Genomic DNA, 14,756 nt, shown 5'->3' with positions numbered 1-14,756 from the left:
AGGCGCTGGTCAGCAGCACAGGAGGCCTGGGGTGTCCTAGCAGCTCCCGGGGCTCCCGGGCTCACGGCTGTCCCCCGGGAGGAGACCTTCGACCGTGTCGCGCACACCCCCGCCATGGAGCTCCAACGTGCGCCACTTTGAGGTCTCTGGCGCCCCAGATGCCACGCCCACGTGCAGAGCCGGCGCGCTGCCTTTGGCCTCACCTGTCCCCGCCGGCCTGCCGAGCGCATGCCGCAGCCCACGCCTCTGTGCTCACCCGGTCACCAAGCAAGGCCAGCAGGTGGTCCCCAGGATGTGCCCGGGGGTCAGAGCCCCAGCGCAGGAGCTCCCCAGCCTGGAACGCGCACTCCATACCCCTCCACCCGCCCTGTGGACACGTGCCTGGAGCGGTGGCGGCGGGCCCTGCCCGGTCAGTGTCCCACCCTGAGACAGCAGCAGCCACCCAGGGGGGCCAAGGAAGCACGAGAAGCCTCCCCCGATGGGCGCCCAGTCGGGACACCTGCACTCGGGTGAGCTGGCCACAGGGCGGAGGTGGCTGTGCCGGCAAGTGACTCGGAAGGGCCGAGTGTGTCGCTCACACACCCCAACACAAGGCTCCTGCAGGGAGCCCCTGGTGGATGGTTGCCGGGACGGGCCTGGTCTCCCCACGGAGACCCCCCCAAGCTGCCGCCACGGGGTGCCCTGTCAGAGGAGTCCTGACTCCCACGGCGCGGGGAAATCACACGTGACGGCCCCTGGGGCTTGGCTTGGGGGTGTTGGGACGGGAAGGGCAGGCATGTGTCCCAGGCCAGCTGTGCCTTGGGGACGGGCCAACTGGAAGGTGTAGAAAATCAGCCATTTCCTCCACCTGAAGGAGCCCCCGAGGACAGCCGGCACCTGGCAGCCGCCCTCAGCATCTGCCCCGGGGCTCTGGCCAGGCCTCCACGGGAAGTGCTCAAAAACAAAGTCGTCTCTTTTGGGGGGAGTGGAGGAGGGGTGAGAGGAGAGAAAACAGCCTTCTCAGACGCTCAAAGCACGGAACAAGTGGAAAACGACCAGTCTGGTTTTCCGTAAGTCAGAACAGGAGGGTCGTGTTCTCAGACGTGGCGGGGAACGCGCCGCCCTCCGCCCACCTGGGGCCTGGACACTGGCCCCCGCCCCGCGGCGGTGGCGCCCGGGCACTGAGGGCGGGCGGCGGCCCTGGGCACAGAGGCCTGACACCAGCGGAGCACGGAAGCGACGGCTCAGAATGCCCCCCCAGCCCTGATGTCCCCCCCGGCACGCCAGCCGCGGGCGGCGCACTCACTGCGACACGTGGGTGATGGGCGCCAGCAGCGTCTCCCCCTCGAGGTCTAGGTCCTCGGCGAAGCTGTTGGTCCTCACGAAGCGCACGGGGCTCACGTCCAGCAGCACGGGGCTCCTCTTCACTGTGGGAAAGGGGAACGGGGCACGTCAGGCCTCCATGGGAGGGGACAGCCAAAGGGGCGCGTGCCCCCAGGGCGGGGCTTCGATGCCCACCCCGACCCGCCACCCTGGCGTGGGACAGGCCTTCACCCCGAGCCTTCCCACAAAGGATAAGACAGCCCCTGGGTTGGGAGGGGGGCTTGTGCACGAGGCCTCAGCACCCAGGGGTGGGGGTTAGGATGGGCCCCACGTGCCCGAGGCTTCCGTGGCCAAGGAGCAGGTACGGGCCAGTGATGCCCCCGCAGAGCGAGGGCTGGGCCTCTCCCCAGGCTCACACCTCACATTCATGCCCAAGAACAAAACCCAGACAAGCGCAGGTCTCATGATAGACCCTGCCCCACCCATGCTGTCACTGTCACGCAGGTGGTGGGCTAGTGACACATCACTGAACACCCAGGGTCCGGGCGCTCCTGCCCCCGAGGATTGGGAGGCCCCGGGGGGCGGGCCAGCCCAGAGGTCCTGGCCTCCCTCAGACCAGGATGCCACGTGTTCCACCCACACCCCAAGGGAGGTGTGGGCTCACCCGCAGAAGCTGCTGTGACACTCAGACTCCTGGCCCGCCCTCGGCCACGCACGTGAGTGTCAGGGCTGACGGAGGATACCTGTCAGGCCCCTGATTTCCTGTCTGGACTCACTGTTTTCTTAAAAGATTTTATTGTAAAAGAATTACGGTAAGTCCTCATAAAAAGTCAACAGATTCACAAAGGCCTTCGTCGTTCCCCGGGGTCGCCAGCACTGACCACCAGCTGCGTTCCTGTCCCGTCCTCCGCCTGTCAGAGCGGCCGACCCCAGGTGGGCCTTGCTCTCATACATGTGACGCTTCTCTTCCTGTCCCTCTGCAACACGGTCACCACCTTTTCCTGCAGGTGCCTAGGCATGGATCGAAGTCCGGTTTCAGTAGCTGCCTCACAGCCCGTGGTTGGGCCCGCCACGTGTGCTGAAGCGGCCGTTAGCGTGAAGCCACCGCTGTGGGACTGGGCGCTACCCGGGCTTAGGGAAGCCTGGCAGACGGGCTGCGGAGACGGTGCTTCCTGGGTCGCTTCCGTATTTGTTGCTGGATTGGTTTTTCTAGAAGTTGTAGCCGTTCGGACCCCACCCACAGCGTCCATCCGCTCCGGAGCCTCCGCAAGGCCCGCCACGCACGGATGAAGGCTGGGACGCTGCTTTTCCCACCACGCCGAATGGCTGATGGCTTGGAGGCCGTTTGGATTTCTTGCAGAATCATCTGTTCATGTCTTTTGCATGTTTTTGCTCAAGTTGTAGGAATTTTTTAATTTGGGTTGGCCAAAAAGCTCGTCTAGTTTTTCCCCCATAAAATAGAACACATTTTCCATTTTTCCAATAAGTTTATTGATCTGGATATTTTGGGTATGCGGGCTCTCCCGCCTGGTGTGAAATCGGTTGTTCGGTCGCTCGCAGCCTCGGCGCGTCTGCCCGGCCGCGGGGTGCCGTCCGCGAGGACGCCCAGCAGGAAACTGCACGGGCCACTCCTGACACGTCGGTCGGTCACTGCGCCTCCTCCGGGCACGGCACGAACCTCTTTTTAGTTTCAGTTCGTTTTTACCTCTCTTGAAATAAGTAAAGCGTAATATGCCGAAAATGTGGTGTATCTTCCATCTTCAGTATCAAAACAGCTACACAAACATTCCCCAGTTTTGGTTTTTTTAAAAGATTCATGGTGACAGGACTGACAGCAGTCACAATACAACCTAACGAAATGGTTTCGAATGAAGTTTAAGACAACCGAACGCTGATTAAAGCCATCTGGTGGAAAAAACCAAAGGACCTTTTTGGCCAACCCAATGCATGTATCAGGAATGTTACCCTCCATAAAATGAGGCCCAATGTCTTCCCCATTATATCGTCAGTGTCTTCATCTAAGTGATGGTTGTTTTTAATCATAGAAAACGTGTTAGGTTTTTAAAGGGGTTCACCCACCTTTTGCTCTTTGACAAACGTTTTCCAGCCCCAAAGTAATGCAGCTGTCTCCTAAATCTGTTCGTAATTTACAAGTGTGAATGTTGGTGTGGACATTTTAGTGCTCTCAACGTTTGTACCTCATGTGGGAGAGCGATGATCAGAAAATGGAAGGTAAAGGTATTACGTACATCTTACTAAAAAACTAATGTAAAGCGTAGACGGAATTTTCCTGCAGGAAACCTCTGGAAATCTCTAGACCTTGGATTTGGTGGTGAGTTTGAACTTGGACTCTAGCAGCTCAATCTGTGAGGGGGAATTATGGAAAACTTGGAATTTCTCCAAATTAAAAAACCACAGGCTTGGAGAAAATGTTTTCACATCACCTCTCTGGTCAAGGATGTATATCCCGACTATATAAAGGATTCTTACAATCTGACAACAAGCAAGCCAACAACCCGATTTACAAAATGGATTACAAATAAGCACACAAGAAGATGCTTTTGTTCAGGCAACACCAGCAGGCATTAGAAAAATGCAGATGAAATCCACAACGAGCTGTTACTATGCCCTTATTAGAATGGACAGAATTTGTGGATGTCAATTTTGGATATTTGGGGGAAAACCGCACCTCGCCGCTCACCTTCCGTATGGAAGAGAAAAAGTCGAGGCCTGAAATTACCGAGCGTTCACGTGGATGCGAGCGGCTGGAACTCACAGGCCTGCTGCGGGAACCGGAGACAGGGCGGTCGAGCCGGGACAGGGCTGGCGGGTCCTCCCCACGCTCAGCCCGCATGCGCCGGGGTCCCGCAGCCCCACCCGCGCGCTGCCCCAGGCGACGTGGAAACCTCGTGTTCACGAAAGCCTGTGCGCAAAGATGTACAACGGCTTAGTTCATGGCGCCAGAGCCTGGGAACAGCGCTGCGCTTCGATGGGAAATGGTGGCCCGTCCGTCCACCCAGCGGGCACCACTCAGCTGTCAAGAGGCATGAACTGAGGATTCGTGCAGCAACGTGGAAGGGTCCCACGTGCGTTTTCCTTTGCAGTGAAGGAAGCCAGATGCAGAGGCTATGTATTGCGGTTCCATTTATATGACATTCAGGACAAGGAAAAACTACAGGGACATAAAACAGCCAGGGCTGCTAGTGTTTAGGGGAGAGGGCGCTCCTGATTTCAGACGGGTCACACGAGGGGACTTGTAGGGCTGGGGGCCTTCTCTGTATGACGCTGTGGTGGCGGATTCATGACATTTGTCAAAACCCGAGAACTCCATGTTCCCCAGAGTGGATTTTACCACACGCACCCTAAAAAGAAGTCACTCCACCTGTTGGAGGGTCCTGGGGCGGAGAGCAAACCGTGGCAGGCGAATCCGTGTTGTAAATTCACAGCACAGCATGGAAAGGGAGGGGACGGAGCCTGGGGGAGCCACCCCAGGGATGGCGTGATACAGCTGACGTAAAAGACAGACAACTCTGACAGGAGGGGTTTGCCTCTCATGGGGGCAAGCAGTAACTAAAGGACCGGCGATGGTAGCTGCGCTCCTCACTGTCAGAGAAGGAAATTAACAGACGGAGTGGGGCCATTGGGAGGACCAGCCCCGTGGTCAGAAGCATCAGTATGAACTCGCGTTCAGCTTGAGGCAGACACAGGCATGTGCAGACTCGGCTATGGACATGCGTTTCCCAGCTCTGTCCGCTGAGAGGCCCTAGGAGCAGTGACAACCCTGGAGTGACAGGCACACCCAGGCCCGGGGTCTGGCTTCTAACTCCCCTCCTGCAGGAAAAGGAACCAGGGCGCTGGCTGGACGGAGGTTCTTCGGGCCAGAGCAGGGGCACCACGAGACGAGCCTGGAGCTCTGCCTGGGGCTGGGAAGGGCGGAAACGCTTGGAAATCGATGCGCAGATGAGGGCACATCACACAGACCTGGGAAGTAACCCCGGGGCCGCTAACATGAAGACCTAACTTGAGGAAAATAAATCGTATTATAGCTCAAAAAGTATTCCAGAATCCATACGGATGTCAGTTGGAAAGTGATTGGAGGAGAGGGACGCATCTTCCCTACAGAAAAACCCCACGGAGTCAATGCAGGAAGAATCAGGACACCGGGAAACCGCCCTTGGGAAGCCACGTGACCGGTGGCAGAGAGCGCGCGGCCCAGCGCGGGAGCTACCGGGGCAGCCTGGATGGGCAGCTCTGACCGTCTCCCGTCAAATATGCCCCCGTGGCCGCGGTGGCGTCACGCGTGCGCACTGGCCATTTGATGCGCCTGCCAGCGGCGGCAGAGCCGGAGCCCTCCCCTGGCGCGGGCTGCGCCCAGGGACCTGGTCTCACGACCTGACTGCACAGGGGAAACGTGAGCTGGTGGCAGAGGGACCTGGCTGTCACCCCCTTGCCCAAGTGAGGCAAGGCTCCCACCCCAGTGACAAACCGTGTTGATGTCACGCTCCTGATGTGACACAAGGAGACAAGCACCTCTCGTGTGTGGCACGCCTTCGCCAAACCCACCCTGAGGAGGCAGCCCCGCCGAGCCAGGAACCCTGACCCTGCCAGCAGTCTCCCCCGGCGTCACAAAGGCCAAGGCGGACCGAGAGGCTGCCGCAGATCCGAGGACACCGAGTGGGCAAGCTGGGTTAGCGTCTCCCAGGGCTCCTGGGACCGAAAAGGGCCATGTGTGGTCAACTGGGGAAAGGCAGAGAGGGGAAGCCGGCCTCCCGGTGCCCACTTCTGTGTGGTGACCACTGGACCGCGGTTACGTGCGACGGCACGGAGAGGGAGGCGGGGACATTCTGCACTTGGCCTCTCGTATGAGTCGAACCCACCCTATACCGAAGGCTGTACAGGAAGGCAAGAATTCTTAAGGAGCAATCGGAGACCTGAAGACACATTCAAGACGACGTGCACAGCGGGGAAACACGCTTCTGTTCTGCCTGGAAGACGAGTGGAAAGGTTTCTCCCGACTCCTGTGTGGGAGCCTCGGCCAACCCGCTCTGAAGCTGAACCTGGAAGCGCGCACAGACGAGGCAGCAGCTGCCCGGGGCACGGCACGCGGGGGCACTGCTGACGGAGCGGCACTCACGGCGGTGCGGAGCTGAGGAAGCGACCAGCCGAGGGGACAGGGCCGGGCGTCAGAGACGGCCCCGCGCTCCCAGCCTGCGCACAGCGGGCAGACGGTCAGGGACAGCCGGCTGGCTGTCCGCATGGGGACACATTGGAACGGCCCCTTCCCTGGCCCCACACGGCCCTCCTTCTTGGCGGTCCAGGCGCCATGGAGAGCAGAGCTCTGAAGCCTCTATGACCGGACCTGGAAGAGGCTCTTCATGACCTCGGGGTCTCTAAGCCACGCGAAGCAGTGACCGTAAAGGAAGAAGACTGATGGCCTTGATGCCACCGAAGCAAAGACCTGCTCGTCAGCGATACTCTAGAGTGAAGACAGCCACAGAAAACTGGGGTCCACACAACATAAAGAACTCATCCAAAGGAAGAAAAACAGAACAATGAAAATGGGCCACAGACGGGCCTGTCCCTGGGGGCTCCCTGTGGCCGGTGACCGCGTGGAGAGGTGTGCCTGAGCAGCCGGCGGGAGTGAGACGGGACGCCGCGAGCCTGGGCCGTGCGGGCGAGGGGCAGCCTGCCGGCAGGGAGCCGTGCAGACGTCTTAGCCGTGCCTAGGGCAGGGCTCCGAGCTGAAGCCCCCGTCCATGACCTCCTCGGAGCGGAGTGCGGGCGGGGACAGAGGCCTGAAAGAGGAGCATGCACGGAGACCCTCAGGTCTGGGCTGGCGGCGGCCCTCGCGGCGGCCCCGAGTTCCCTGGGTTGTGTTATGCAGTTGTCACGCGACGGCCCCAGCTTCATCCAGGACTCAGATGTTCTTTCAAAAAAAGAAAAAAGAAAACGACAGGCGGAGAAAGAACACAAATACATATTTTTATGTCAGAAGGAAGGAATGGCAGAAGGGGTGGCTGAGAAATGGGGCTGTCTTCCCGGCATCCAAGATGACAAGTGCCATGGCAAGCCTGCGGCCAGGGTGGGCCACCTGCCCCCTGAGAAAGGCCCAGCCTGGTGCACGTCAGCCGGCTGCCGGCGCGGGTGGGGCCTGCACCTGCCAGACAGGAATGCGCACTGTTTGGTGTCACCCTGGGAACGGCCCTGGGGCCCCGCAGTGAGGGGCGAAGAGCAGGGGCCATGGGGCCGGTGTCCCTGATCAGCGCGAAGGGCGCTGCTTTGGGGCGGGGTCTGCCTCCGCCAGCGCTGGCGGGCAGGGGTCAGGCTGCACACCCCTCCCCTGCAGCCCACCTGGGGTGACGGCCAGCCAGTGGCCCTCACCAAGGTGCCAGGAGTGCCCGGGGCGGGGCTTTGGATCCTGGGTAGGCACAGTGGCAGGGTGTCCCCTTCCAGCAAGGGCTTAGGGGCAAGTGCTGTGTCCCTGTCACAGCCGCCCTGAAGAAGCCTCACATTGCTGCTCCACGAGGATGGGAAGAGGCGGCCCTGGCTGAAGCCGCAGAGCAGGCCCAGCCCACGGGACCGAGGGCCGCTTGCTCCGCCACCCGGGCCCTGGGGAGGACCCCGGAGCCAGGGCCTGGGAGCCTCCTGAGAAACAGCACTGCGCCCGACAACAGTGAAGTCCCCCTCCTGACACAGCCCGTTTCTCGGTCCTTTCGTTTCTTGGCTGCCTCTGCCGGCCGAGGCCAGAGTCCGGGCCTCCGTTCTCAGGGCAGAACGAAACAGTTGTGTTTTCTAGGAAAAGGGGAGGTCTGGGACGGCCGACGCCGCCTCTGGCGTGGCGACTCCCACAGCTGGGGACACTGGCTGCCAAGTCTCACCCACTCTCCAGAGAGCAGGGGCCAGTGGCATTGCCTCCCGCCTCCCAGCCAGCGGCCCAGCTCGAGAGGCATTTCCAATTCTTAAAAAAAGAAAAAAACGGGCACAGAAAAAAGACTGGAAGGAAGGAGGTGAAAACACACATTCCCTGTGCTTCTCTGGGTGAGGCCACGCTGGCTTGTTCTCCTTTCCTCCCTTAGCGTGTGCGTGTTTGCTACCCGGGGTGGTTCTTTCTGGCGTCAGAAAGCAGTGGCAGGTGGACGTGTCCCTGGTCTAGGCCCCACCCCGCCCGTGGGCCCCGCAGAGCTTGTCCCGGAGTCACCGGGATGCGCTGGGCTCCTTTGTCTCCGCCGGTGAGGCGCTGCCCGCCTCGCTGCGCGGGGCCCTGTCCTGCCGCAGCCCAGAGCACCTGGCTCTGCATCCAGCCGCTGCCCCTGCAGTCCCCCTCACCAGTCCCCAACCCCGGGTCACCCTGGGCTCCCTGGATGCACAGGAAGGGGATCCCATCTGCCCCACCTGTGACCCACAGCTTATGTCACAGGAGCTGTGGGGTGGCAGCTCTGGTCCCCATTTCTAAGTCTGCAAACTGCGATCCGGAAAGGCTGAAGGTGGGGCAGGGGCGCGCAGGCAGGACCAGGACTCCAGCCCCACCCTGCTGCCCTCTGCTCTCCGGGCGGCGGCCTCGCCCAAATCTGGGCTCTTCCCAGTAAGCGCCTGCCCCACCTCCCCCGCTGCCTGTGCTCCCAGGTGGAAGGCCAGGCCCCAGAGACGGCCCCCTCCCTGGGCAGGCGCAGGGCTTACGTGTGCCTGGCCTGCAGGTCTGTGCCTACCCCCTCGCTGGGGACCCCACTTCCCCGTCCCTCCAGGGCCGGGCACAGGCGCGTTTGTGAGCCAGCCCACTCCACAGGGACCAGCAGAAGCTGCCCCTGTCCTTCCCGAGGCAAAGCCCCTCGGAATCCAGCCCCTCGGGGCGGATTTGCCAAAGCCCAGCGGGTTCCGCACCGTGAACGCGAACCCCTCCCCAGGGCATCCGGACAGCTGCAGCCGGGCCCTGCGTGACGGTGCTGAGCCGCAGCCCCCGGCCGGTGCCAGCTGCCCGAGCCCGCCCCGAGACCCTGCGCCTCCGCTCAGAGGCGAGAGGTAAGGGACACAGAAATCGTGAAAGCCATTCCCACGGCAGCTGCCAGGAACTGGGCGAGGCGTGGCGGGAAAACGCACGCTCGGCCGGCACGCGGTTCCGCTCAGGAGGGCCGGCTTGAGTGGCCACCTGTTGTTTTTGCCTGTCCGGCATCCAGGCCTGGCCTCTGGGAACAACTTCTGGAACCTTCCTGAGGCGGGGCCGCTCCCCCTCCACTCCTGGCTGCAGGGAAAGCCTGACCCGGCTCCAGCAGGAGCGCTGGTGGGGAGAGATGGCGGCCATCATGCCCCCACCAACCACCCCAGGGCCAGTTGGGGGGGGCGGACAGTGGGGAGCAGAATGGGAGAAGGCTTGTGGGGCGAACAGCAAGCCAGGTCACCCAGCCCCGGGCCCCAGCCAGGCCTGAAACAGCTGGGCCCAGATGTGTGGGCCGAAGACATTCCCTTTGTGCTCGCTGGTTTGAGTTGGGTCCCATCCTTTGTTACCAAGAGGCTTCAGGAATGTGTGTGACAAACGGGGGCGAGATCAGGCTGAGGGGACGGGTCGGGGGAGCTGCCTGCAGAGCTGAGCTGCTCCCACTTCCTGGCTGAGCGTTGAGGGGCGCAGGGCAGAGGACAAGAGCTGGGGGGAGAGGCCCAGGGAGCCCTGGGAAGGGGCCCCCTAACACAAGCTGACCCATGTCCCCACCCTCCAGTGAGGCCCTCTCCACACCCTGTGTTAGATGATGTTTGGAGCGAACTGTGGAACATTCCGGGCCTCACGTCCAGTGAGGGGCGTGCAGCACAGATCTGATCTGAGCACGACCGAGGGGACGGAGGTGGAGGCCACCGCACAGCCCCGCAGCGGGCCCCGGGCTCTGCCGCCCCTCCCAGCGCTCGCAGGCTCCCCCCCAACCCACACACAGCCTGGGGGTGGGGGCAACCGTGCCGTGGGCCCCAGGGTGGGGTCCACACGGCGGGGGCGATGTGGCCAGCACACGGTCAGCCCTGAGCGAGCACAGGAAGTGGAGGGGGAGCAGGGCAGCCTCCCACACAGGCCAGGGGACCCTCGGGGGTCTCTGCTCCAGGAAGTGCCTGTGCGGGCCTCCCAGGGGCCGGCTGCAGGGGCCGGTTCCCAGCAGCCGGAGCAGCCCCAGGAAACGTCAGTGCACAATGGAATCTGGGTTAAGTGCGGGGCCTCCAAGAGCTGAGCTCACAGGACGTTCCCGAGAACCCTCTGGAGAGGTGGGGAGGGAGCTTTCTGGAGGCCTTTCCATGAAGAAAACAAAAAAGCGGCCTTGATTTTCAAGGAGAAATTACAGAGGAAGAGAAAAATGTTTTTAATCTAATTAAGAGCGATCTCTTCACCTCCATCCCCACACCGGGGACGGGCGCCAGGGCAGCCTCCCACGGCCATCGGAGCGCTAGCGCGGGGAAGACTTGGAAGGCTCTGCCGCGGCCCTCGGAGTGTCTGACGGGGAAATGAGTTGCAGGCCTGTCCTCAGCATCCGGCCCGGGCCTGGCTCCCAAACCCAGACATCTGCCGGGGCCCCGCCCCCAGGCCCCGAGGGCGCGGGCTGCAGAAACCCGCGCCCCTTCCCAGGCTCCCCGAGCCAGAGCCTAGACACACAGCCGCCCCGGAGCTGGGGGGCTGGGGCGAGGCTCCTCTTCACAATCACGGTAACAGCGGATGTCAAAACCAGCGAGGCCGTGAGAGGCAGAGGGGCGCTGACGCCCCCAGTGCCCACGAACGCACTTCACGAGAAGGCCTGGTGGCCTCTGTCCGCTGCGGCCCGCTCCCGATACTGTGGGCCTCGTCACGGGCCCAGGAGCGAAAGCAGTCGGGGGTGAGGCGCTTACGGTGATCAGAGGGGGCAGGAAAGGCCCGCCGCTGAGAGCCCCGGGGACTCCGGGGCCCGGGTGGGCTGGCAGCTCAGGAGAGCTGCTCCCAGGCCCTGCTGCGTGAGTGGCGCCGGGGACGCAGGTGAAGAACAGGCTGTCCCTGTTCCCAAGGACACACAGGCAGCACGGCCCCACCCACGTGCCCTCGGCCTTCACGTCCCACACGTGCCGAACACCTTGCTGGGCACACCCCCGGCTCCAGGGCCTGCTGGCCGCGCACGGGGCGGGCCAGAGTTACCCACAGAAAGCCCCCGAGGGGCGGCCCTCCATGGGGAGAGCAGCGCCCTGCTCCCGGAGCCCAGTGTCACCACTCGGAGCGAGCTCGTGAGACGTCCCCACGGGGCACGTCCTCACGGGCCTGCACAGCCGCCGGGCTGGTCTCTGTACCCCGAGAACCCGAGGCGGGCGGGGGGCGCTGGGCCCCTGTGAAGGGGCGAGCAGCTCTGTGTTTGAAGGCCTTGCTTGGCGGCTGCGGGAAGAGTGGAGGGGGGGCGGCCCGAGCGGACACCGGGGGGCCAACGGCCAGGGAAGGGCAGTAGCACAGGCCCACGAGTTGGCCGTGGACTTGACCTGGGAGGTGGCTGCAGGAAAGGCAAGGAAGGAGCAAAGTCCAGAGATCTGGCGGGCCTGCTGACAGGTCCCAGAGGCCCCAAGAAAGACACAGGGCTGTGAACGCCCCCCGGCCAGGTTCAGGGAACAGCACGAGGCTCCTTACCCCTCCGGGTTCGGAGCTCTCTGCTTACCCTCCTCCAAAGCGCTAAACCGAACGCAGATAAGACCAGTCGCCGCTCACACCTTCAGCGGCCCTAACGAACCATGCTGCGGCCTTCACGTTAGCTGTGTGTGTGGGTGGGGAGCACCCGGATTCCCACAGCTACAGCCGCAGCTGCCTGACCCCCTCCCCGCTCGCTGAAGGAGGAATGAGCCGATTCCCACGGCGCTGCAGCTGCTGCGCCCCCCACCCTGGCCCCCGCAAGCCTCTGGGTGGGGAGCCAGGAGATGGGGCTGGAGACGCTTGGTCCAGAAACCGCGAGGGAAGTGAGTCGGTCCGCCTGCGAGGACCCTCGCATCGCAGAAACATTGACGAGCCAAGCAAAGCCTGTCAGGGTCCACTCGGCCTGAACAGAAAACAGCCAGAGGTTTGCAGGGACCAAGTCAGCGCCAGACTGAGACACCAACACCGTAAAAGTGGTGACTAGCAGGATCAAGCAGGCAACAGCCGCCCCCTGTGTGTGTGTGTGTGTGTGTGTGGGTGGGGGGTGCCATCATCCCAATCACCGAGCCGGGGTTTGGAGGGGTCCACTCAGGTGTCAGGAAACCAGGGGGTCACACACAGTCCCCAGAAACACCTGGATGCAGCAGCACACACGTCACAGGCCCAGGCACGTGGCTGTTCTCATGCCACCGGGAAGGAGTCGGCATTTGGTTGCAGCCCAGGAGCCCCAGGGACTCTGAAGGACAGCGTGTCAACACCAGTCCCGTGGCACAGACTGACAACTCTGGGCAAAATGAGGACGGGTCCCCGCAGCAGGCCTCGCCCAAGACTGGTGGCACGGAGACGCAGCCAGGGCCACCCAGCGTGAACCTCAAGGAGGAAGGGGGTGAAAATAATGGTCCCGGGCCATCTGGTCAACCCCTAAAAAAAGGCCGGGGACCGTAAAACTTGAACAAGGCGAGTAGACGTGGGACAACAGATTTTTTACCTTAAAAAAAAATCTTTTTAATTCAATTTATCAGGGTAACATTGGTTAATAAAACCATACAGGTTTTAAAGTAAAGTAAAATAAAAAAATTTTTAAAGTATTGGGTAGGCCAAAAAGTTCATTCAGTCTTCCCTAAGATGACTCTAGTAGCGTTTAGTTAACCTCATTCAAGACAATTTTGTTGGATTCTATGGTGACGGCTGTCATATCAGTGCGCATTTAAAAAGCTTATCAAAATTGGTGAATTTTTGTGTAGCCATCTTAAAATTGAAAATGGAAGAAAAGAAACATTTTCAGCATATCATGCTTGATTATTTCAAGGAAGGTCAAGGTGCAACTGAAGTGCAGAACACGGGCTGTGCATCGTGTGGAGAGGGCGCTGGGACCGACAGAACGTGCCGAAGGTTCGTGCTGGGGGTTCCTCGCTGGACGGTGGATAGACCAGTCGAAGCTCAGAGCAATTAAATAAAAACAATTGAGGACCGTCAATATTGTACCACGTGGGAGGGAGCTGACATACTGCAAATATCCAAATCAAGGATCGCTTTGATGTTTGAGTTCCACATAAGTTAAGCAAAAAAAAAAAAAACTAGACCATATTTCCGCATGCCATTCTCTACTGAAACGTAAAGAAAGCGTTCTGTTTTTAAAACAAACTGTGACGAGCGATGAAAAGTGGGTACTTTATAATAATGCGGAACGGGAGCAATCGTGGGGTACAGGAAGCAATCACCGCCCGCCACGGCAAGGGCTGGTCTTCACTCAAAGGTGATGTGTCCATGGGACTGGGAGGGAGTCCTCCGCTATGGGCTCCTTCCGGAAAACCAAACGCTTAACCCCAATGAGCACCGCTCCCAGTGAGACCAGCTGGAAGCCACACTCAAGGAAAGGCATCCGGAATTGGTCAACAGAAAGCGTGTGACCTTCCGTCAGGTGACGCAAGAGCGATATTTCTTGGGCGACCAGACCAAACCTGTCACAGCCTGGCTGGCAAGTTCTGATTCATCCGCTGTCTTCACGAGACACCGCGCCTTCCGGTTTCCATTTATTTTGGTCTTCGCAAAATTCTCTCAATGGAAAATAAGTATAAGTTCCCTGGAAGACTGCAGAAGGCACCTGGGACGGTTCTCTGCTCCAAAAGATACAAGGTTTTGGGAAGGAGCTGTGAAGTTGCCCGAGAGAGCGGAGGTAGTGGGTCAAAATGGTGAACACGTTCGACAGAGTTACTGGTGAGAACGTGACTTTTCACTTAAAAACCAAGCCAACATTTTGGCCAGCTCAGTGGCGAGGCTCCGCGGCATTTTTGCCTGCCTTTGCAGCACTCCCTGCCCCAGCTCAGGGACAGTCCTGCAGATGGCGGCCCCCGTCCCCAGGGTGTGACCTGGTGCTGGCCCAGGGGAGGGGCCGGAGTGTCATCTCCAGGAACTGTGCCTGCTCCGTGCCGTGCGGAAGGGCCGACACAGGGCTGCCCTCGCTTCCTCTGATGGGGAGCTCGCCCAGGGCGGGATGTGCCTTGTAGCACTGGGGGCCAGTCGCACAGGTCGCAGCCTCCCGGGGGGACATTCCAGCGGAGGTGGGCAGGAGAGAGCCGAAGGCTGGGGCGGGTCGCTGGGGAAAGGGTTTCCAGGAAACCGGGCCGCTCCAAAGCCGCTGCGTGTACAGAACAGGGAACGCGGCGAGCAGGCCCAGGGCAGGCTGCCTGCCCAGGAGGGTCCCGAGGCCGCACGCAGCCCTTGCTCCCGGCAGGAACTGAGGGCTAAGGCAGGTTTGTAAACACCACGGCCAGGTCTGAAAGGACGGTGCCGGCATAGCCCGCCTGCAGGGACCGGGGGCTCTCGCGCTCCCTTTGTCTGGCTC

General features: G+C 61.1%; 1 protein-coding gene across 1 annotated transcript in view; it reads right to left on the bottom strand.

The window, feature by feature from the left end:
- Positions 1–14,756, bottom strand: part of KCNQ1 (potassium voltage-gated channel subfamily Q member 1) — a 255,928-nt gene that overhangs the window by 136,593 nt on the left and 104,579 nt on the right. Inside the window, exon 11 of the mRNA XM_090292878.1 lies at positions 1,286–1,406. Within this exon, the coding sequence (XP_090149004.1) occupies positions 1,286–1,406 (121 nt within the window). The remainder of the gene's footprint in view (positions 1–1,285; positions 1,407–14,756) is intronic.

This window comes from Furipterus horrens, unplaced genomic scaffold (genome assembly GCF_987537825.1).
Source record: "Furipterus horrens unplaced genomic scaffold, mFurHor1.1.pri manual_scaffold_2, whole genome shotgun sequence".
In the NCBI taxonomy this organism is placed as follows: domain Eukaryota; kingdom Metazoa; phylum Chordata; class Mammalia; order Chiroptera; family Furipteridae; genus Furipterus; species Furipterus horrens.
This window is presented reverse-complemented; position numbering and strand designations above follow the sequence as displayed.